At 63.0% G+C, this 23,798-nt stretch overlaps 1 protein-coding gene across 1 annotated transcript in view; it reads right to left on the bottom strand.

The window, feature by feature from the left end:
• Positions 1-23,244, bottom strand: part of PLCH2 (phospholipase C eta 2) — a 29,090-nt gene extending 5,846 nt beyond the window's left edge. Inside the window, exons 1-19 of the mRNA XM_025398152.1 lie at positions 23,121-23,244; positions 21,240-21,386; positions 19,892-20,145; positions 19,565-19,693; positions 15,460-15,630; positions 13,220-13,313; positions 12,844-13,047; positions 12,525-12,645; positions 10,232-10,403; positions 9,742-9,849; positions 8,287-8,430; positions 4,826-4,918; positions 4,265-4,347; positions 3,133-3,230; positions 2,830-3,012; positions 1,960-2,067; positions 941-1,065; positions 765-849; positions 376-522 (exon numbers count right to left, since the gene is read on the bottom strand). Of these exons, the coding sequence (XP_025253937.1) occupies positions 376-522; positions 765-849; positions 941-1,065; positions 1,960-2,067; positions 2,830-3,012; positions 3,133-3,230; positions 4,265-4,347; positions 4,826-4,918; positions 8,287-8,430; positions 9,742-9,849; positions 10,232-10,403; positions 12,525-12,645; positions 12,844-13,047; positions 13,220-13,313; positions 15,460-15,630; positions 19,565-19,693; positions 19,892-20,145; positions 21,240-21,386; positions 23,121-23,244 (2,590 nt within the window). The remainder of the gene's footprint in view (positions 1-375; positions 523-764; positions 850-940; positions 1,066-1,959; positions 2,068-2,829; positions 3,013-3,132; positions 3,231-4,264; positions 4,348-4,825; positions 4,919-8,286; positions 8,431-9,741; positions 9,850-10,231; positions 10,404-12,524; positions 12,646-12,843; positions 13,048-13,219; positions 13,314-15,459; positions 15,631-19,564; positions 19,694-19,891; positions 20,146-21,239; positions 21,387-23,120) is intronic.
• Between the last annotated feature and the right edge of the window lie 554 nt (positions 23,245-23,798).

Genomic DNA, 23,798 nt, shown 5'->3' with positions numbered 1-23,798 from the left:
GGACCTCTGCCTCCCGTGGGCCCAGCACTACCCCCACCTCCTCCAGGAAGCCCACTGGCATTGCACCAGCCTGCAGGGTCCTCTTCCTGGGGGTGGCCCCTCCCCCACAGGCCGTGCCCCACCCCGACCCGCAGGTCCCCAGGCTGGCTCTTGTCCTGTCCTCAGCCCTCTTCCTGGGGGTGACCTCTCCCGCACAGGCTATGTCCCCATCAGACCCACAGAGCCCCAGACCGGCTCTTCTCCTGTCCTCACCTCCTGTCTCTGGTGCCAGATGCAGGCCCGCCCACACAGGCACCAACTCACAGGGGAAACAGTGCCTGCCCTGCCCGGGGGCCCTCGGCCAGTGTGGGGGGCACCGTGTCCACACCTGCCCACCTGGCATCATGCTGCTGAAGGCCAGCGTCCTCTGGCCAATGAAGTCACGCCCAATGGGGTCGTGGTCCCAGACGAGGAAGCGGACCAGCGCGATCTCCGGCATGTGCACTGTGAACACCAGGGTCTCCTCCCAGGTGGGGTTGAACCCTGGGGAAGCAGCGCCAGGAGGAGTGTCCCGTGGGCAGGGCCCGGCCCAGCACCACTCCAGCCTGGAGCCCCGGCCCACACCACTCCCAATGCTGCTCCCGGGACTGCCCACCTAGAGGGGAGCGGCACCCAGGACTGTCACCGAGGGAGGCCTGGGCAGAGCACCCGGGCACACCAGGTAGCCCCAACCCTCCCCCTCAGACTTCCATCACCAGCGTGACAGAGCCACGGCCGAGCCTCACCGTTGTCGTCCACCACGCGGGTCTGCTCCCTGCTGCAGTCCACAGGGAGCCCGATGATCTCCACCTCCACAAAGGGGTCGATGATCTGGGACACAGGAGTGGGGCTGGCTTCGGGGCCCATCACAATGCCCGGCCCACTCCCCACTCCCACCCGCCTGTGCAGGGCTGGCCCCCACCTCCCCGCGGTCCCCCAGCATGGAGTCACGCGGCTTGGGGAGCTGCTGGCCACTGATGATCCGGAGCACCAGCTGCTTCTTGAGCTGCCCGGGCAGGGGGTCCTCCGAGTTGGGGTTGAACATGCCTAAGGGGATGCCGGGCAGGTGGTCAGTGGCCCAGCCCTCAGCAAGCCCCCTACTCGCTGGGGCACGGCTGCCCCTCCCCGGCCCCCACATAGGAGACTGGAGCCAGTGCCAGGTGGAGGGAGGGAGGCAGCAGTCCAGGGGGGCACCTCAGGGGGGCAGGTGCACCTGGCCCAGTATGGATCACCTTTGTGGCCACCGCAGCACATGGGACAGAGCCCATGCCTCCCACGGCTGAGCCGAGGAGGTCACACAGCTTCTGGGGTTGGGTCTGGGTCCCTGGGGGTTTGAGGGGTGGGGTCTCTGGTGACAGTGCCCTGGGGCCCGGTCAGGCTGAGAATTCTGAGGAGGGAAAGCCAAGGGCAGAGGTGGAAGTGGCCGGTCCACAGCAGTAGCCAGGTCCAGCGGAAGGTCCACTCGCCCATCCCCTGTCCTGCCCACTCCCATGGTGATACTCCTGCCAGGGCCACAGGGGGACCAAGCTAGAAGTCATCCACAGCAGACAAAACAGAGGTGTCTGAGAGCTGGGAGGAGGTTCCCTCCAACACCCAGCCCAGACCCAGGTCCTGAGACCCACAGAGGGGCCAGGCACAGGGGGCTAGGTCGCTGGCACTGGGCCCCCCTCAGACAAGTACTGCCATGAATCTCACATGGGGCCCAGGCTCCCCAATTCTCCATCCCTGGATTCCTGGCAGAGCTGGGCCCTTCTTTGCAACCCTAGCAAGGAGGGTTTCCCCACCCACCTCCCCAGCATCCTGGGAGCTTCGTCCCAACCTGACCCTCCAGGGGACTCTGCCAAAGCCGCCCCCACCCCCTTGCTAGCCCGTGGGGCTCCGATCTCCGTTCTGGGGACACCCAGGAGGCCCATCCAAGCCCTGAGCATCCGAGCGCCTCACCCTGGCACATGCACTCGGGCTTGAGTACGTAGCCGCAGCCACCGTTGGCGCTGAACTTGGCTCGGTTCAGCTGCAGCATCCGCCCCTCTGACTGGTAGTTCAGGGCAACTGTGAGGGGGACACAAGGCTGCCCCGGTCAGCACCCGACCTTCCAGGTGTGTCCCCCACCCACCTGCCACCACACGCTAGCCTCCCCTGCACAGCTGCCGTGGATCTGCTGTCTGCCGCTCGTTCACCCAATATGAATGGGACGCTGAGGCTCGCACCTGTGCAGAACTGAGGCCAGCACATCCTGGAGGAACATTCCTGGAGCTGGCGCAGCCACAGCCTTGCAGGCAGGTGTCCCGGGAGTACGTGGACAGGCCTGCATCATCGCTCCCACATCCCCCTGAGGCTTGAAGGACCCTGCCCCAGTGCTAGCCTGGTGTCAGTGGCAGCCTGGTGTCAGTGCTAGCCTGGTGTCAGTGGCAGCCTGGTGTCAGTGCCAGCCTGGTGTCAGTGCCAGCCTGGTGTCAGTGCTAGCCTGGTGTCAGTGCCAGCCTGGTGTCGGTGCCAGCCTGGTGTCGGTGCCAGCCTGGTGTCGGTGCTAGCCTGGTGTCGGTGGCAGCCTGGTGTCGGTGGCAGCCTGGTGTCGGTGCTAGCCTGGTGTCGGTGGCAGCCTGGTGTCGGTGGCAGCCTGGTGTCGGTGCTAGCCTGGTGTCAGTGGCAGCCTGGTGTCGGCAGCACGCCACGGAGGTGTGGAGGCTCCAAGGGCAAGAGAGCTCGGACAGAACCAAGGCCCCAGCAGGTCCCCTGCTCACCCCTTGGGCTCCAGGGACCATCTGAGCCGAGCCCTCCCCACCACACCTAGTGCGCCACGCCCGCACCCACCCATTTGGCAGCCGGCATTCCAGAAGGGCTGCGGGTTGTAGTTGCTGGAGTCCACGCGGTAGGAGGAGGGGTAGATGCGGGAGAGCTGGTGCTGGTTGAAGCGCAGGTACTGCGCCGGCTTCTGCTGCAGAATCTGGTGGGCCTTGGTCTCGCTGAAGGACGACACCTGCCAGCTGGACACCGCTGTGGTACCGGTGACTGGTCGTCAGACTGCGAGTCCTCGACCTCGCCCGGCGCCCAGCAGCATAGCAGGGATTGGGGACAGGGAGGCCTCCACCCGTGCCAGGTCCCTGAGCCACTCACCCTCCATCTCTATGTCATGGGTGGCCACGGACTTGGTGTACTTCACCAGGTCAGAGAGGGCCCGGGACAGCTTCATGGTCTTCTTCTGCCGGGTCGTCCTGTGGCAGGTACAGGGTGTCAGAACCCCTCCCATCCAGGGCCAGCCTGGCACCCAGCTCCGTGAGACGGGCTCCAGGACTCAGGCGGGTTCATCAATTCACGCAGTGGGCCCTGAACCCTGAGAGACAGACCCCAGACTGGGCTGCAGGCTGCGGAAACCCGAGTGCCAGGCAGGATGTGGGCTGGCTCGGAGATACCGGCAGAGGCAAAGGCTCCAGGCACTGTGTGCGGTGGAGGATGATGTGGTCTGCCAAGCGTGGCAGGTGTAGGGGCTTCTGGAAGGTTCTGAGCAGGGGACAGCTCGGGTCAGGGCCTGGGTCTGGACTAGAATCACTATGTGGAGAGGAGGCCGGGGTCCAAGGGGGCCTCCGTGTCACCCAGGTGGCAGCAGCACGTGTGGATCAGGTGTGTGCTGAGGGCAGAGCCCGGCTGGCATGTGGGACGGGACTGGACAGGAGGGGGCTGTACCCAGGCGAAGGGCACAGAGGAACCGCTGGGAGATGGAAGTGAGGGGAGACGGCAATAGGAGGGAGTGGGCAGCACGGGGGAGCCCAGGGCTGGGGAGGGGCGGAAGCTCCTTCTGGGCTTGTAGGTTTGAGATCCCAAAGAGACTCCAGACAGTGCTGAGGGAAGCCTCAGACACAGGGGCCCGGGCCTTGAATTCAGCCTGACTGGACGGGAAGTGGGGGAGCCACTTCATGGCAGGCATTTGATACTCCCTGGGGAGGGCATGAGGCTGGGGGCCTCATAGGAGGAGGCGAGGACCAAGGGCCGACAGCCCAGCAGCATCCAGGCTTGTGGGGACCTGGGCCCTCCAGCCACCTGCTCGGCCACCCCTGCCCCCACTGCTGGCAGCCACCAGCCTGCCCTGCACACCACACTCCCCACCACTTCCCACTGCTTCCAGGGGCCAAGAAGTGGGTGGGTCCTGCCCGGCTCGGGGTTGTCCCTGGTGGGGTCACCGCAGAGAAGGGGCTGGCTGGGCCAGGCTCCCAGGAGTGTACAGGGCCTCCCCATGGGGCAGGGCACCTACCCTCGGCTCTGACCTCCCGGGGAGTCCTGGCCCTCATCTCCCTCCTCCATGCTGGCCGCCTTCTTCAGCTTGCTGCCCTTCTTCTGTGCGGGGGGCAGAGGCATGAGCTGTAGGGCCCCTGGCCCAGGTCAGGCCTTGGCGAAGGTAGGGGGTTGGGGAGGGCCTGTCCTCCAGGGTCCCCAGTGGCCCACGCAGCCTCCCATGTCCATCCCACCTGGCTGGGCCTGCCAAAGCCTCCTCGGTGCCCTCCCAATCTGGGCTCCGGCGGACACCCAGGGCAGCCACAGGGCACCTGAGCTTGGGACAAGGGCCAGCGTGGGCCAGAGAAGGGATGTGAGCCAGCGAGGCACCTGTTCCCACCAACTCCGAGCCCAGGCTCCTGGCCCAGTCCCTGGCACCTGCAGCCGATAGCTCAGCCCGACTCAGAAGGGATCCTGCAAGCCAGGCTGGGAACCCTGGGGGCTGGGAACCCTGGGGGCTGGGGCAGGGCCCACTGGGGCACTGGGAGCAGGGAGAACACTGGGCCCAGACAGGGACCCTGGCCTGGGAGCTGCGCCGGACCTTGCGCCTGGAGAAGCTTCCCACGACGAGGCGGCCGTTGCGTCTGCTGGCCCCGGCATCCTCCCCAGACTCCACGTCCTCTTCAGCCTTGCTCTGAGTCCAAGGGAGAGACAGGGACACGGTGAGCCCAGCCTTGAACCAGGCAGGGAGGCCGGGACAGCTCCCTGGTCGCCACAGGAGGCCTTCCTGGAGGAGGTGGGCTTGAGCCAGGTCTGAAGTAAGGCAGACGGGGGAGGAGAGGGCAGGGCGGGGACAGGTTGGGGAGCCCCGTGGCCGCCATTCCCAGTCCACCCTGGGGCAGAGCCAGCTGCTGAGAAGCAGCCTAGAAGGCAGGCCCCAGTGGAAACATGTGCTCACACCTGCCTCAGCGTCTCTCATGCGTTATTTTAAACTCATTAAGTTCGGAATCTTTTTTCCCCACCAGTGGTGACTACATAATAACTGCATTTGTGTGTCTGGAATATTCCTCGGCCAGGCCTGCTTGCGTAACCCTTTTACGAGCATTCCGTGGCCCTGCCGCCCTGACCTGTTCCCATAACGCGCAGGTACCACGTCATCAGACAGACAGCTCCAGTGGGCGCTCCCTGAGGCGGGCTGTGAACCAGGAAACCCCAGGAAGCCACTGTGAGCCTTCCTACCACTGTATAAGCAGCAGGCACATCCGGGGCTCCCCTGCTTGCCCCCCGCTGAACCCCGGGCCACATCACCAACTGCTCATTCATCCCAAAGCTCATTCCCAATGGAACCAGCAGAGCCTGTGCTACCAGTTGACCCCTGCAGCCCCCTCCACAGACACCCCCAAAACATGGCCCGGCTGTGCTCAGGAGGGGCTCCCATGCACATCCTGTCCCCCACCAAGGGTGGGGGCTGCTTTCTTTGAAACACTGCGAAGCCCTGGGCTTGCAGCAGGGGTCCCTGTTAGAGAGGAACTTCCGCCAGAAGCGGACACAGCACCCACCCGTGGCCGTGCCCCTGTAGACGCCCACCCCTCTGGACACACCCCTGCAACACCCACAACACGCCCCTGCACACACGCCCTCCTACACCCGCGGATGCTCCCACACTGCTGCAAAGAGGCCACTGCAGCTCTCACGACCACAGACTCGGCGCTCAGCCACGCTGCAGCAAACCGCTCCTACTGCTCCCCGCTCTCACCAGCCTGGACCTGTGCCTGCCTGGACACTCCCTCACCAGACGCATCGGAAATCAGGACACATTGTGTCCACAGGCCCCATGCCAGGCGGGCCTCTCGGTCCTGTTGACACGGCCGGGGAGCTCCCGCCAGCCTCCCTGTGCTCTGGTACCATGGGCCGGAGGTGTGCCCTGCCCCTCCTTCACCCTCACAGGGAGCCAGGATGGGATTGGACGGCCCTTCCCACAGCCCAGAGTGGCCGCGGGGCCTTCCCGTCACCAGGCTGCACTGGCCGGAGCCCGAGGCCCCGCGTGCACCGCAGCAGGAGGCTTCCGGGTTGTCCAGGTCCACACAGCTCTCAGACGTGCTCGTCTCTCTCCACCTCCAGAAAAGCCAGCCCCAGTTTCCTCTTAATTTATTGACGCCACAGCTGCCGGGAGAGGCGCCAGGAGCCGGATTCACAGTGCGCCTGGAGCCAGTCGGGGCCACCACACTTCACAGCTCCTTAAACATCCCCAAAACGCCGCAGTGACCCAGAGCCACGAGTGAGTGTAAATCCAGGCATGACCGAGGAGAGGCACGCACTGACCCAGGAGACGGACGGCCAGACACAGCCCGTACTGCATGGCCAGACCTGCTGTCACCCCTGGGACTCCCAAACAGAGGAGACAGCAAGACCCAACCATGCTCCAAGGGGCAGCAGAAGGCCCAGGAGGCGAGGGGGCCTGGAGGGTAGTGGAGGGTCTCAGCCGCCCCCCAGCCCTGCCTCTGTCGGGGAGGCTGGGTGCTGGGCCCCAAGGGGGTGCTCAGGGAAGGGTGCCTGCCGGGCGAGGCTGTTGGCAGTACAAGCACTCACTGGGTTGTGCCCAGCTGTCTGGGGGTGGGTGCCCTCCTTACCCATCCGGCTTCTCTCCCCAAGATACCCATTCCTGCTCCCGGGCCTCAGGGACTCATGAGTAGAGGCCTCACGTCCTCAAGGTTCATGGGCACGGGGACACCGGCTGGCCCAGGGGGACAGAGAGGCACAGGTGTCCCTCAGTGGGATTTGCCATTCCCACGACCCCCAGCCCACAGACACCCCCTTCACCTGGGCCACGCCCCCAGTGAGCTCCAGGACTGAATGCATCCCGGCCTGGCCTTGGGATCAGCTCCGCCCCTCTCCTGTGCTAAAGGCTCTGGGACCCTTCTGGAGCATGTGTCCACACCCAGCAGGGAGTGTCTCTCATCAGGGTGGGATTCCCGCTCCTTCTGCAACCTTAGTGGCTGTGCCTGAGCCCCTCCTCCTCCTACAGGAAGCCGTCCCTGAGCACAGAACCCCCAGCAGCAGCTCAGACGTGAGGTCTGCAGGGGATCACTTTCCTGGACCTGCAGACACATCTCCAGGTTTTGCACAGGCCCAGCTGGCTGCCCAGTGGAGCCACAGATGGCCACTCTCCCCCACCTAGACACCTTGGGATAAAAATAAAGGAACGCCTGTCAGCTCGGGCCCCGCAAGAGCCACCTGCACAGGGCATGTTCCTCGAGCTCTCCTGCGGTGTCAGCTGTGCCGAGTGCTCCGAGGACCGTGGGCGGAAACGCAAACACCTGAGTCTAAAAATACTGGTCCTGGAAGGGGACACAGCACCCCCACTTGGCCAGGGAGAAGTCACCTTCCCACTGTCTCCAAGGGTTAGGAAAACAGCAAGGTCCCTGCAGGGACAGGCAGAACGAGCCAGTGCCACAGGGCACAGTAGGGCTCTCCAGGCACCAGGAGACTGTCCCCAGCACAGGCGCCCACCAGCACTGTCACCCTGTGGAGGGTCTGTAGGGCCCACCCACGCTCCCCACTCGGTCCTACCCACAGCAGGACTGCAGGATCTGCCGGCCACAGCTCCTGGCTCCTTTGAGGTCTGCAAGGAGGCTCTGTGACCACAGGACCCGGCCTGCCCTGCCTGTCACCTCTCACCCCACACACACTCCACTGTGTCTGCCACAACAGCCCCTGAGGGCCATTCGCTCCACGTGGAAGCTTCCCCACGTGGCCACAGGCAGCTCCAGGCGGTGTGTTGGGGGCTGGGCAGGGAAGGCCGTCAATTCCCCACAGCGGGGCAGCTCCCACGACTGACTGGGCTTTGAGACCCCGCTGGTAGGTGGGTATGGATCATGCAGGTGTATGTGCAGAGGTGTGTACAGAGGTGTGCTTGTGTGCAGATTTGTGTGTGCACAGGTGTGAGTGCACACCTGGAGGTGTGTGCGCACAGACCCATACGTTCGGGAGCCCTGGCTGGCCCACAGGCTGGCTGTCGGGGAGACCTGTTGGCATCAGGGGTGTCACCTTTTTGGCCTCTACCTTGCGTCCGAGCTTTCCAGATGGGGACAGTGTGGAGACGGAGAAGTCGTTGGGGTCCTCACAGTCCCGAATCTTCGACTCCTTGATGAGGGAATCCAGTTTCCTCTTAGCAATGTTTTCTACACGCTTTCGATTGGTGGATGCCTGCAGGAGCCAGAGGCCGGCCTGTTGGCATCTGCCCCAGCCCTGTGAGCAGTGGCAGTGCCAACCCGCAGGGTCACAGCACTCTGCCCACCCCAGGCTCACGGAAGGCGTGAGTCACTTTGGGGCCTGCAGGCAGCCACAGGCAGGACAGGAACCCAGGCCCACCTGACTCCTCCAGCAGCACGAGGCTGCCCTCAGCAGAATGTGTGTGGCTTCTGGCCCCGTGGCCTGAGAGGTCAGTGTGCCAGCAGGCGGCACAGGGTCTGGAGTCCCACCACTGGCCGCCATGTGCCTCAGAAGATGGCAGGGCCAGGGGCAAACTTCAGGGTGGCCTCTGAGCTGGGCTGGATGCCCTTCCCTGCCAGTGCAGCCCCTCGGGTGCCCCTGATGAACTTGGAATCCTTGAGGGCAGGGCCTGGGCCTTGGGTGTCATATGCCCCTGGTGCCAGGTTGGAGTAGGCACAGAGCCAGGAGCACCGTGGAGCTGGCTTTGCCGTCACACAGGCCACACAGAGGCGTGTGCTGCACATCCCAGGCAGGAAGAGTGCTGCTGCCTCAGGACTTTCTAAAATGGTTGGCCGCGTGACCAGGAACACGCCACACAATTATCTTCCCATGCACGGGCCCTCTGGGAGCAACGGCCTTCGCTGCCTCGCAGCAGCAGCCCCAGAGCAGTGTCCAGAGGAGAGGAGATCGGCGCCCCCGAGCCCAGCACCTCACAGTCAGGGGCTCCTGACTCCGCAGCCCCCCGCCCGGGCCCTGGTGGGGACACGGTGACAGCACTCTGTGGAGGTGCTGCTGATGGGAACCCCACATCAGAGTTGACCTTAGAGATGGCACTGCTTGGAGATGAGGCCAGCACTGGCCACGGGGGTGGCTGGGCAGGACTACCAGCCACTCAGCGTCTGGCCAGACTTGGTGGGAAAAAGGGCAGGAAGCTGGGAAATCCTGTGCCAGGGCCTGGGTTGGCCAGGTACCAGTGGGAATGGGGTGGAGTCTGGCGTGGGACCCAGCCCCCAGTGCTGCCCCCACTTACTGAGGGGCCAAGAGGACAGGGCAGGGGGAGTGGATGGCACCCCAAGAGTCAGCTCAAATGTGGGAGCTGAAACGGAACAGGCAGGCCTGCAGCTCTCATGCAGAGGGGTGGGTGGGCAGGGAGGACCCCCCAGGCTCCGGGCCACTGTGCACATCTGCCCCAATGTCCCTCTGTCCCGGACACCTCCCTTTCTAATTCGCCCCAGTAGCAAGGACGGACAGCTGTTCTTGAGAACCGCAGGCTGCACCCGCCCCCCTACCCCCAGCCCGACTCACATCCCCATTGAGGAGCTTGCAGTCATCGTCAATCTCATCAGCGCTGTCCTCATCAGACACCTCGCCTTCCTCCGCATCCTCGCTGATGTTGGCTGGGAGCTTCTTCCCCTGAGGGAGGCGGTGCACAATGAGAGGGGCCCTGGAGAAAAGGCTGGGAAGCCGGCACCTGGCACCCACAAAGAGCCGCCGACCAAGGAGAGGGGCCTTTTCTCAAGCTCAGTTTTGGAATCTCAGTCATGGGGCAGGGGCCAGACTGGCCAGTTCCTTGTGGCTGCAGCAGCGTGGAGGGAAGGGCCTGGATATGCATGAGGAGGTCCTGAGCCAGAGTGACCACCATGGGGAGATGGAGCCAGGTCAGGAGCATGGCCAGCCCTCAGCCCCCCAGATCTGCCCACAGATGGCATGATGCTCCTGCTTGTCTGGAGCAGGGCACTGCCCCAGGCCCGAGACTCTATGTGAGCGGGTGCCAGGAGGGCAGGAGCTCACTCACCTTCACAAGGATCTTGCCCTTGAGCATCTGTGGAGAGGGGAGCATGGTGGCATCCTCACTGCTCACTGATGACAGGTCCAGCTTGTCCCCAAGGATGTCAGTCAGATACTGGGCCATTTTCTTCTGCTGGATGACACTGCAGTGGTTCTCGATGGACAGGATCACTGGGTACCTGTGGCCCCAAAGCAGAAGGAGCAGGATGAGGCCAGGGCCTCAGAGGATGGGTAGGCCCCACCTCTGCAAGGGCCCACCCCAACCATTGAATGAGGAGGGGTCTTCACCAGGAACCCAGGATAGCTGGGACTACCAGCAGCTCTGGGAGGTGGCCCACCCATCAGTGGCTTTGAAAAGCAACTGAGTGGGTGGGAAAGGAGCTGGGAGAATCTTAGGGACTGGTAAAGACAGCATGAGTTTCGGCCGGGCGCGGTGGCTCAAGCCTGTAATCCCAGCACTTTGGGAGGCCGAGACGGGCGGATCACGAGGTCAGGAGATCGAGACCATCCTGGCTAACACGGTGAAACCCCGTCTCTATTAAGAAATACAAAAAAAACTAGCCGGGCGAGGTGGCGGGCGCCTGTAGTCCCAGCTACTCGGGAGGCTGAGGCCGGAGAATGGCATGAACCCGGGAGGCGGAGCTTGCAGTGAGCTGAGATCCGGCCACTGCACTCCAGCCTGGGTGACAGAGCGAGACTCCGTCTCAAAAAAAAAAAAAAAAAAAGACAGCATGAGTTTCTTTCCCCAATAAGGAAAAAACCAAAGGCAACTAGAAACTCCAGGAAAATAAAAGGAACGTTTGAAAAAGTCATGGTTTTAAAACGATGTGGACAAAACCAAGGTACAGTGTGGAGCAATAGATAGGCTGGGAAATAGAATCCCTTTGACCTAGATGCTGGGGACACTGTCCTCTGAATGGCCCTGGGGTCCTGACATTGGTCCCATAAAGAAGGAGACATAAGCCTGGCACACACCATCTGGTGGAACATGGTTATTACCTGCACAGTGCAGAATGGGGAGTGTAGCACGGACTTTTTTTTTTTTTTTTTTTTTTTTTTTGAGACGGAGTCTCGCGCTGTCGCCCAGGCTGGAGTGCAGTGGCACGATCTCAGCTCACTGCAAGCTCCGCCTCCCAGGTTCACGCCATTCTCCTGCCTCAGCCTCCCAAGTAGCTGGGACTACAGGCGCCCGCCACCTCACCCAGCTAGTTTTTTGTACTTTTTAGTAGAGACGGGGTTTCACCGTGTGAGTCAGGATGGTCTCGATCTCCTGACCTTGTGATCCGCCCGTCTCAGCCTCCCAAAGTGCTGGGATTACAGGCTTGAGCCACCGCGCCCAGCCCAGGGACTTTTAATTAGAAGCTTTTCAGCTTCATTTTTTTTAACCATGTATACATTTTACTTGGATTTTTACCAAAAGGCAGCCATGATTATTTTAGAAAATGTAAGTGACCCAGAACAAGAGGTTAACCAGGGCAAGAGATGAGCAAGTCCTGTGATGTGGAGCAGGCAGGCAGGGCACCAGGGTGCAGGGGCTCATCTCCCCACTTCTCAGGCAAGAAACTGAGGCCTGAAGCCCAGGGCCTACAGGAAAACATTGTGCCTGCACAAATTACACTGGTCACAGGTGCAACCCTGTCCTGAGATCCCAGCAGGCCCCTGGCTCCTCCCGGCTCATCCTTCCTCCCCCTATCCCCACCCCTGTGCCCTGTAATGCCTTCCCCACCTACAGTCCCAGGGATGGGGCTGGCTTGAGACAGTGACAGCAAGGGCTAGCTCTTCTAGGGGAGGCCCATCTATTTCTGTCTCCTAAATCAAACTTGCTTCTCCTCTCTTTCTTCATGCAATTAGCTCCTTCCCCACCTTCGAGCCTCGCGTAGCCAAGACTTAAAGGTAACTCAAACCACACGGGGAGGTGGTCTTCTAATTCCAGAAACTAAATTGGATTTTTTTCAACAGTGTCTATAGCCACAGCTGAGTGACAGCAAATTGAGTCTGGACATAGAGTGGTTTCTCAGGGGTGATGAGTGTGGGAGCCACGGCTGCTGTGGGCACTGACACTGGGAGGTGCCACCAGGCGTGTAGACGAGCTGCTCCTGCGAGGTCCCTGCCTAGACCTGCGGCCACAATCTCTCCCTGCCCTCTCTCCTCAACCAGAGATGCCAGAATGAAACCAGCCCCCTGGTCACCACAGTCACTGCTCCCAAAGAAAGGACATGTGGGTGTGGCAGGAAGAGCTAGAGCCTGGAGACCCTACGCTGCCCACCTCTGGGGCCAGCCGCCCAGGCCCAGCCACTCACTCATTCTTGATGAAGGCGTATTTGTTGATGGTTTCGATGACATCCTTGAAGAGGATCTTGGAGGTCAGAGTGTAGCCATGGTGCACGATGGGCTCCCCATCAGGCCCATCCCAGCAGTCCACTGTAGGCAGGCAGACCTTGGTCAGCCCAGGCAGGCTGAGCTTCGACCAAAAGAGAACCTGTCCCATTGCTCAGTGAGGGACACAGAAGAGGCCCTCCCAGCCTCTGCCCAGAGATCCCCCTAGGGAGTTCCTCAGGGGCAGCCCATCTCCCACAGCAGATGCCAGCCCACGGCCACCGCTCGAGGTCCAGGGCTTACCCTCCACACAGCGGCAGCCAGCCTGCAGGACCCAGGCGTACATGTCCACCCGCGACTGGGACATGAGCTGGTCACCCACGAGGTAGGTGTTGTGGGACGAGGTGATGAAATAGTGGCTCAGTGGCTGCGTCATGTCCTGGTGCACGTGGTGGTGGTCAGGATTGAAGATGTCACCAGCAGGGCTCCTCGTGTAGTTGGTGAAGCCTGCAGGATGGCATGGCATAGGGGCCATGTCAGCCCACCACCAGCCTCATCTCATGACCACCTGCCCCCATGCCACACAGAACACAGAGAACCTGTCCCGGCCCACAGGCTGGGCCCTCGTTGCCCCTCCAGCACCCCAGGACAGCTGGGCTGAGAGCAGCGCCCCACTCACCATCAATGCCCAGCAGCCCCTTACTCTTGTTTTCTGGGCATGGCTCAAACTGCTCGATGATGTCCTGGCAGCTCTCGAGGGTCACATCCGTCATCTAGGCCAGAGCAGGGGCATGAGCCCAGGTAGCCCATCCCTAGCCTGGGATAGCCTCAGGCAGCTCCCCCATCACCACTGTCCCCTGCCTGTCTCTTACACCAGGGATGACCATGGTACCCAGGGGCACTGGCCAGCCAGCCCCAGTGTCACATGACTTGGGACTACCATGGATCACGTGGCTTTTGGATGACTTGCTCTGACTGTGAACTCTGACAGCACAGGAGGGGCCTCTGATCTCATCAGCTGGATCACCCCCAACCAGTGCAAGAGCTGTGGCCCAGAGTGGGCCTGGCGTGGAGCAGAGGCCATGTATGCGTGGGTACAGGAGAACGAGAAGCTTCATGCCCCCTTGGCAGAGCCAGGCAGGCACAGGCAGCCCCCTTATGCAGCCCCTCCCACTGTCTGCCCAAGTCCCCACACACAAACCCTCCCAAGAGATCTGAACACCACAGTCCAGCCCAGCCCAGCTCAGGCCGCCCCAGGCATCGCAGGCTGAGGAACCTCCAGGGCGCTATGGTGCAGCTGGGCCAGGAGCTACCCAACCCAGCGACGGGGCTTCTCAGAGTTCCCTGGGAACATGGTGAGGTAACAGGTGGGGGATCCCAGAGCCAGCTGTGGGCCCCTGGGGAGGCCCAGCAACCAGGAGGCCAGGAAAGGGCACCAGTTGCTGGCTGGAGGACTCTGGCTCCTGAGTCCAGGGAGGGTTCCAGAAGGCTTGGGGCAAAGGTCAGGGAGGGAAGGGTCACTTCTGCCTGCCAATCCCCCATCCAGGCCCCGTTCCCACCTCTGCCTTTACTGGGACATAGGACCTACTGTCTGCAGCCAGGTCACCCACAGACATATGCCGGTGCCGCCCCTGGTGGCCAGGGCACAGGGCATCTGAGACAGTGGGGTCCAGCCAGCTGATGCTAGCCTCCCCAGCCTGGGCCATGCCTCCCAGGCATCGTGCCTGCAGGATTGGAGAAGCGGCTGCCACGGGATGGAGCCTGGCAAGCTGCGCCGTCAGGTCGGGGCATCCCGGGAGCTCAGGCCCAGGGGCAGCCCCAAAGGCCAGCTCTGGGTTTGTAGTAAGCTCGGGGGTGGGGTACTGCTGGGAGATCCTGGGTAAAACCCACCCAGACCCTACCTGGGATTCCCAAGGCTCCTCCTGCCATTCCCATCCTCCCCCTCAGACCATCACCAAGAGGCTGACGCAGCACAGGTGGCCAGTAGAGTGGAGGTGCCTGAGCAGTACCCCCAAGCCGAGCCATCTTGGTCCCCTAAGGCTTGCCCTGTCCCTGCTGTCCTCCCTGAGGAGGGTCCAGGGTTCTCACCTGCACTCCTACAAGGCCGGAGGGTGGCCACACAGAGTCTGAGCCCCTCCCACGGAGCCCTGTCCCCACTGGGGCTCTGCCCTTCCCGTCCACTGCCTGGCTGGACCTGCAACTCCTGCCACCAGGGCATGTGGTACCCAGTCTCTGCCTAGGCCTGGTACAAGATGGCCAGAGCCCTGAACCTCTGGACATGAGGTCCCCGGTCAGTGGGGCAGCGTCCAGGGAGCACGTGGCCTTTGCATTGGTCTCTAAGGATGGCCAGGACTTCTTGGGGTCTAAATGAAGGGGTGAACGTGCCCCTCTGGACTCCACGAGGCATCTGAGTATCTGCTGGACAAACGTGAGTGGACATTGTGGCAGGCCTGGCACCCTAGGGGAGCGAGTCAGCCAGACCCATGTGGCTGGAACACAGGGGCAGATCTCAAAGGCTGGGCCACAGAACGCTAGTTCACAAGATGCTCAACACCAAGGCAGGAGGCGTGGTCAAGCTGTGGGAGGCGCAGGGTGTCCACAGTCAGGACCAAGCCATTCAGAGGCCCCTGGAGGAGAAACCACAAACCTTCCGTACCTGCTTGGCTGCCCCATAGGGTGCACCCTGTAATATCAAAACTAAAGCCAACTTGGGGGGCTCTCAAATGCCAGGCTGTAACCTGCCCCACCCTAATCTCTCCATCTCAGAGCAGGGGCATGAGCCCAGGTAGCCCAGGGATGGCCTGGGATAGCCTCAGGCAGCTCCCCCATCACCACTGTCCCCTGACTGTGAAGCTCAAAGCTCAGAACAGAAGGCAAGGCCTGATGGCTGGCCCCCCAACACCTGCCCGGGCAGCGCACCTTCTGTTCCACCTGCAGGAAGCGCTGCAGGCTGGCGGCATCCAGGTGGTCCTTGTGGTTGCTGTAGGTCAGCATGAGCAGGTAGAGGTCCCGGCGGGTGGACATCATCTTGTAGAAGGCACAGAACTCTTCAAAACCCAGCGTCCCTTGGTGGTCGTCAGTATCTGCTTCCTGCAGTGCAAGACCTTGGGTCCCCATTGGCACCTCGACCAGGGCTATGTGCACAGGGGTCCTTCAGGGCCGCCCCGCTCCCCAGTCAAGACCAACACTCAAGCCCACCCTCCTCTACTCCACTGCCCTTGTCACAGCCTCCAGTCACTCCCCAGGGCACGGGCCCACCCACCATGAGGACAGCCCCATGAAAATGCAGAACTGACGCACCTGCCCAATGCCATATGCCTTTCACCTTCAACCCACAGCCAACTCCATATACTCACCCCACACAGCAGTTAACACCACCCACACGGAAGCCACCACCACCCACATGGGAGTCTACACCCCCGCACACAGCAGTCAACACCACCTACACGGGAGCCAACACCACCCACATGGGAGCCAACACCACCCAGACAGGAGTCAACACCACCCACACGGGAGCCAACACCACCTACACGGAAGCCACCACCACCCACACGGGAGCCAACATGACCCACACGGGAGCCAACACCACCCACACGAGAGTCAACACCTCCCACACGGAAGCCACCACCACCCACAGGGGAGTCTACACTCCCCCACACAGCAGTCACCACCACCCACACGGGAGCCAAAAACACCCCCCCCCACACGGAAGCCAACACCCCCCGCACACACAGGAATCAACGCCCCCCACACGGGAGCCAACGCCACCTAACATGGGAGTCAACACCACCTCACACAGGAGCCAATGACACCCACACGGGAGCCAATGCCCCCCACACGGGAGCCAATGCCACCCACACGGGAGCCAATGCCCCCCACACGGGAGCCAATGCCACCCACACGGGAGCCAATGCCCCCCACACGGGAGCCAATGACACCCACACGGGAGCCAATGACACCCCACCCAGGAGTCAATGCCACCCACACAAGAATCAATGCCACCCACATGGGGGTCAACAACATCCCCTGGGCTGGAGGCCGGGCAGCCCAGCAGAAGCCCAAGGTGATACAGGGGCCGTGGGAATCCCATGGCGGCAATAAAGTCCCCATGGAAGGGGATGCTTGAAATCTCTGAGCCCTAAGGATTGAGGCCTTTACCTCACAAGGGTATGGGAGCCCAGGGCTGGGCAGGGCAGAGTGAGAGCATGACCTACTTGGAGGTGACACGGCCCCAGTGTGACACCCCAGCTCAGTCGCCACTCACGAGGAACACCAGGCCCGAAGGGACGCAGTGCCTAGCTCTGCTCTTCAACGAGTTCCAGAGCTCAACATTTCAGGCAGGGGCAGCCCCGACAGCTCGTTTCACACATGCCCAGCTGCCCAGCATCTTGAGGGTCCTAGGCTCCCGGTGAGCCGCCTGCTGTCACTTCGGCCCTGGCCCCCCACTGAGGATGTGGCCAGAGATGGGATGGACTGATCAGATGTACCTTGAAGGCAGGGTTCTGCCCTGTGCCTGCTCACCCCAGGCCTGGCCACACCAACACCTAGCCGGCAGGTGTCCACCTACACTGGCTGAGTCCTCGGGCCTCCACGGAAGGCCCAGACTGGGTACCCCGAGATCAGGAAATGCTTCCAAAAGTCGAGGAGGTGCTGCATCCGCCACAGTGGTAGCCTAGAGGCTTCGTGATTCGGGCTTTCAGACAAGCCCCACCAGGTCCTCTTCCCAGAGCCCACATAGGCTCAGGACGGCGTGCTCTCAGCAGCCCACCCGGGGGCTCCAAGGGGGCCTGCAAGGAGCCCAGAGTGCAGTTGAGGGAGCAGGCCACAAAGGGCTACCTGCACGCTGGCCACGCTTCTCAGGACAGCTCAATGGAGAGTGCCCAGGGCCCCGCCTCGGCCTCCAGACGTGCCTCAGCTGAACAGGGACCAGGGCCAGCTCAGCACCATGGACAGCAGCAGCCACCAGCCTGCGCTGGGGAACAGCCTTGCCTCCTCCTGGGGCCACGATCTGTGGTGGCCAGGGGTGGTGGTGCCAGCTCCCCTGGGATCCCCTCTGCGCCAGGGGAGTCACTAGTCGGGTGGCCCCATCACCCCCTTTGTCCCTGTCCCCAGGGCAGAGCCCTGGCTGCTGCATGCCCTACACCCATGGCTTAGCGTGAAGGTCAGGACCCCAGGGACAGGCTGTGTGCCCACACTAAGGCTGGGATGAGGCCAGCATGGCATGAAGGGCCCAGCTAAAGCCACATGCACTGGGACCCAGCAACACCAGATGAAGCCCCGGGTTGCCTGGTGCAAGGTGTGAGGGTAGCCCCAAGTCTGGGGGTGCCCACTCACTGTACCCAGGACAGCCGTGAGGGGGACAGGCTGCAGCTCAAAGGGTCCCCGTGGGACAGAGACTGGGCTGGTGGCCCTTCCAGGGCCTGTGGCTAAGCTGGGCAGAGATGCAGCCCTTCCAGAGTGGCTGTGTGCCAGGGTGAGCCACTCGCCAATGAGCAGGAACAAAAATGCTCGGACAGTGAGGCCCTCAGGGGGCCTGAGCCCAACCCTGGAACGCCCCTGACAGTCACGCGGTATCTTTTCTTTCCACAGAGGGAAGCCACCGCTGTTGAACATGTACCTCGGCCGAGCCTGCCTCAGTGCCCACCCAGCACACTCTTTGACAATTAGGCCCCACTGGGTCCAGCCCACTTCCAGCCTTATCTTAGGTTTGATGAAATTAGCCTCAAGCCAAGTGTTTATCCACCATGCACGTCTCTGATTCGGCCATGCCAGGCAATGGGAGCTGTTTCCAGATTTCTCTACAGTGAAGCTGATGCCACTTCTCAGAGCCCCTCCAGCCTGGCTGCAGGCTCCTTCTTCCCTCGGCTCTGCAGGGCCGACAGAGGATGCAGCACAGATGGGCGGGGAGGCCCAGCACTCTGAAACTGGGGCCATCTCCACCTGGCTTGACCACCAAAGGCCAGGGCCACTGGGCCTCCACTGCATAGGGCTGGAGTGCCAGGCCTGTGACGTGACAGCAACAGCTGCCCTGCCATTCCTCTCCAGAGCCAGCCCTGCAGCCTGGTCCTGCCTCCGCCTGCCTAGGGTTCCCTTAGGGAGGTCTGGTTGGACCTTCAGGCCCCAGAAGCCGTGCGCTCTTGCTGGATTCAGTGAGGGGCATCTGTCTCCTCCCACTCAGAGGCCACTCTGGAGCCCGCACCCTAAGCCAGCCTGCTGCCCGGGCCCTGGCACAGTCTCAACTCTGTGGAGGGGCCTGCTGGCCCCAGAGCTGCCCCTGAGCCCAGAATGTGGCTGGGGATGGCCCTAGGCAGGCAGGGAGAGGGGGTGCAGACGTGCAGACTCAGCCATCTGCCAGCCACCACAGCCCAGGCAGACTGTCTCCCCACGGGGGCCTTCACGAGCCCCGGACAGTCCCCAGAGTGTCTGCGAGCACCCAGCCCCTAACTCACGCACAAACCCCGTGCTGTGAACAGTCCAGCCTCCCTCACTCCAGCCAGGTATGACCAGCCATCTACAGTGAGAACAGGCAGGAGCAGGCAGGAGCTGACAGGGGCTGGACACGGCAGAGCTGTCAGACTGTGAGCATGTGTGTGTGTGTGCACGCGTGTGCATGTGCGTGCCTGTGTGCATATGTGTGTGTGCACATGTGTGTGCACGTATTTATGCACGTGCATGTATGTGTGTGCACCTGTGTGTGTGTCAGAGACCCCGGGGCCTGGCGCTTGCGCCCACAGAACCCACTTTCCAAGCTGCAGCAAAGCAGCAAGGCCCTAGGGCCTGGTTTGCTGGCTCAGCCGGCGCCGCCCGGAACCAGGACCTGCTGACGGGCAGAGTTTCTCTCCCCCGGCCCAGCAGGCGTTCCGGAAACAGAAACTAATTACAGACAATAAAGGCTGCAGCTCAGCTGAAGGCTGCATTTTCATAACTCCTAACATCAGGGTGGCTGGGCGAGGGCCACACGGGGAAAGTAACAAGAAACTGGGCCCCGCCAGGGCTGGGGTGCTCCCCTCGAGGCTCGCCTTACCCTGAACATCTGCTTCACCCTCTGCCGGGGCAGGTTCACGTTGAGCTTGTGCAGCAGCTGCAGGACCTCGCCGATGCTCAGGCTGCCATCCCCGTTCTTGTCGGCCTCATCAAACGTCTGCTTCAGCCACTTTGGTGCCGAGTTAGGGGCCAACAGGGATCCACGGGTCCAGCTCCACCGCCCCCACCCTCTGGCCTAGGGAGGAAGGAATAGGGGACCCCAGCCTACTGGCCGCTTCCCCAACATGTGACCCAGCAAAGGGCAGGGGCCCTCCCAGGGTGGGCAGCCAAGGGGCCGGTCCCTGGGTCTGCCCTGCCTGCTCAGTGCCCAAGGATATTGGTCCCTGGTGCGCTGGCGGCGAGCCAGGCTGTCCTCGTCGCTGATGCCGGCCATGAGGTAGCGCAGGCCAGTGACCCAGGTGCGCGCCACCTCGCTGCTGGTGGAGACCAGGTCCAGCGACTCGCGGTGGCTGCCGTGGTAGATACTGAAGCAGCAGTTGGGGTCAAAGCTGCCGTCGGGGTAGCGCTGGAAGACCTCCGACTGCCGCCCCTCACTCACCTCCTGGATGGAGTCGATGGAGACTGCGGGGTGGGGAGGGAGCACAGGTCAGGCCAGCTGGGGCCCAGCGTCCCCCTGCCAGCAGCCCCAACACAGCAGTGACCAAGCAGCTGGGAGCTCCTTGCCCACCTATGCAGGACCCTCGGCAGGGCCCAGGGTCCAGGGTTCAAGAACAAAGGGTGAAGATCTGCGAGACTGCACAGCCCCCCACTGCTGACCCGTGTCCCTCCCCCTTTCCCTTTCCTGTGGAAAAGACACAGCCCCCACGAAGGAAAGCGTCCGCCTCCCCCCACCTGCAGCCCCCGGTGCCCGGCTGGCCCAGGGCTCCACGTTTAACCAGCACGTCTCCACGTTCCAAGGAAGCCCCGGGCCACCTCCAGGGCTCCAGTGCCACAGGTGGGGACAGCGGCTCCAGGGACCCCCACCCCTGTGCTCAGGTGCATCGAGGCTGTCATGACCTCAGGACCGCCTGGGGGCTCCACAGCGCGGCTCTCTCCAGGGGCCCAAAGTGGCTACATGCTTGGCAATTGCTGGGCTGAGGCCTTGCCGGGCATGCCTGGGTCCTGCCCATCAGCAAAGCCCGCGGAGACCCTGGCTGCACCCTTATCCCAGCCTTTGAGGACTGCCATGTCTCTCCCCAAACTGTGGGACTCCACCCCATTCCCCGTGTGCCTCAACCCTGCCCGCACACCCCTGCACAGAGCCTCCATCTCCGGTGGCCCCTGCTCCCTCCAGCGACCCTGCCCAGTGGCTGCCTGGGCCACCCATCAGCATACCCCTGTGGGGTTCGTTTCTGTTTATGGGGAGCTGTAACCTCCCCAGCTAGACGGACAATGCTGTGCTCCTCCTCCCAGCCCAGCACTCAGCACAGGGCTGGGCGCAGCGCTACTTGCTCCTCACTGAGTCCCAGGGAGCTCTGCCAGGCGGGCAGGGGACCTGGATCCTCCCACCCCACAGCCCAGAGGTCACTGTGGATCCCCAAGGTCACTGAGCCCAGAGGTGTCCAGGCCTAGGGTCTCGCTACTCCTCAGCCATCAGTGGCTGCCCTGGGAAGGTCCCTACCCTCGTGTTCCCCCGGGGACTCTGACCTGCCCCCCTCCCCAGGGCTCCTACTCACTCTTGGCCTTCTCATTCTTGCGTGAGGGCCTCCAGCGGATGCAGGAGCGGTGCTCGTCCAGGTAGTAGAAGCGGACCAGGCCCTTGGAGCCGCCACGCAGCTTCACCATCTGCATCCCCTCCTGCATGGCACCCATGCACCGCTCCACTGGACATGAGAGAGACACGGCCGTCAGCAGAGGCACGACCACTCATCACGGGAGAGACACGGCCATCAGCGGAGGCATGGCCACACCTCACAGGAGACACACGGCCATCAACGGAGGCACAGCCACACCTCACCTCGCCCGGCCCCACCCACACCACCCTGCCAGCAACAAGGCAAAGGCCAGAGCCCAGGGCCACCTCCACCCCAGGTGCCGGCTTGCCTGGGTCACACAGCCCAGCTGGGCCCCGCCACTCCTCCCCAGATGGTCCTGGGGACTGAGGACCCTGCTCCCCACCCTGCTTAGCCACCTGCCACTCCCAACACCTCCTGGACCAGTCCCAGCAGCCCTGGGAACCGGTGCTGGGTCTGGGGCCCCCAGAGCCACCACTCAGACGGAGCCAGCACTGAACTCAACAGTGGGAAGGCCGGGCGCAAGGCAAGAGAGACGAGGTGGCTGGGCCTGCTGTCTGGGGCCACAGTGAGGTGGAGGTCCCTTGCCAGGCACAGGGTGGGCCTAACAGGCAGCAACCCATGCCCCTGCCCCCACCCCCGCCCCCGGTCACAGGCCACTTCTGGGAGCAAACAGTCACATTCCTGAGTGACTATGCCCCTGCCTGGGGTGTCTCCAGGAAAGCCCTCACCCCTCATGTGCAACAAGGGCCACGAATGGTGCCACAAATGTCCACGTCCCAGGCCCCACACAGCAGTATGGACTTGGGAGGCTGTGGTGCCGGATCCGAGCTTCACAACCCCTCCCCTCCCTCAGGCCGCCTGCCTCGTTCCTTCTCTCCCCTCCTCTGCCCATTCAGCCTCCTGCTGTAGCTTGTCCCGGGGAGGGGGCTGCAGGCTCCAGGGAGTCCAGGCCAGAGTCAGCTGTCCCACCCCCTCGGTTCCTGTGCACCTGCTCACAGAAAGCCTGGGTCCCAGAGGTACCATCTGCTAAAGCACAGAGACGTTAATCCCACCCCAGGTCTGCACACTGAGGGACCCCGGCAGGGTGTTGTGGAGGACCAGGGGCAGTACTGGCCAGGCCTCCCTGGGGAAGCTACTACATGATCACAAGCAGAGGGGAACTGAAGGGATGGAGAGCATGGCACAGGGGGCTGGGCTCTTCGGGGCACACGGCAGGTGAAGACACAGGTATGGCTGCAGGGATTCAGGAGAGGGGTGAGGCAGGACACGGGGGCGGGGGGTGGGCAGAGGCCTGCAACAGGGCAGCCTGGATGGGACCCCGTCTGCCGCTGGAGCAGAGAGCTGGCAGGCCAGCATGGACCAGGGCCCTCCACAGGCCACCACAAGACACACACTCCCCACTCCCAGCCATGCCCAGCCAGTCTCCTCTGCAGAGTCTCCTAACAGCAAGGGCCCCTATGTCCAGCGCCAGCCCAGCTGCCTGGGCTGCAAGCACCAGTGACCCCAGAGCACAAGGGACCCCATTAATGAGAGCATTGGAGCCACCTGAGATCTCCCCCTGCCCCTTGGGTTCAGCCCCCAGGCCCCGCAGGTGCCTGGGAGACCAAGGTGTGCGGAGCATGCCTCTGAGCGGCCGAAGGGCAGGGCCGGCCGATGCTGCTGGACCCACATGACCCCTAGAGCACCCAGGGGGACGGGAGAGGCGAGTGCAGGGATGGGATGGAGGCCCAGGCTTCCGCCACCTCCAGGAGCAGCCCCCACCCGCCAGGCACCTGGACAGGGCCAGCACTCATTCCGGGTCACTCCCCTGCCCCTTCTTACCCAGGGGATCGAGCTGCCACTGTGAAGACAGCGCCACACTCCCTCCAACCCAGAGGAGTACCTCCGCCAGCCAGGCCACCATTCCCTTGGTCCGGCTCTCAGGGGAGGGCCAGGGGCCAGACATGTCCTGACGACAGCCGGGAGGTTCACGGAGGCCACAGAGGCCTCCCCCGGCCATCAGGCAGCAGAGGTCAGGCACTGGCAGTGCTGGCGGCAGGACCTCTGTGGGGCCTTCTCTCCTCCGCCTCTTCCTCCTCCTCCTCCTCAGGGCCCTCTGAAGCCCGCACAGGGCTGTGCCCGGGCCCGGCTGGCATTGGCCTGACCGTCACCTGCTGGCCTGATGGCCCCCAGGCCAGCCTACCCACCCTCCAGGGCCACCAAGGAGTCCCTGACGCAGCCGCCTCCCAAGGCTGGGGGAGCGAAGGGCCTCAGCCCCGCCCAGCCCCGGGCCCAATCCCTGTGCTAATCCCAGCTCCAGCCCAGCTGGCAGAGGATTTAGGCCGAGGGAACTCCCAGCTGGGGACAGGAGGGCACTGTGGAGGCAACAGTGTTTCCCAAGGCCCAGACTACCAGACCCACACCAGGGCTGTGGGACAAGAGCAGGACCAGTGGGGGCCCTCCTGAGACCAAGGTCCAGACCCACACCAGGGCTGCAGGACAAGAGCAGGACCAACAGGG

This window comes from Theropithecus gelada, chromosome 1 (assembly GCF_003255815.1).
Source record: "Theropithecus gelada isolate Dixy chromosome 1, Tgel_1.0, whole genome shotgun sequence".
In the NCBI taxonomy this organism is placed as follows: domain Eukaryota; kingdom Metazoa; phylum Chordata; class Mammalia; order Primates; family Cercopithecidae; genus Theropithecus; species Theropithecus gelada.
The sequence above is the reverse complement of the archived record's forward strand: the minus strand, read 5'-3'. Positions and strand labels throughout refer to the sequence as shown.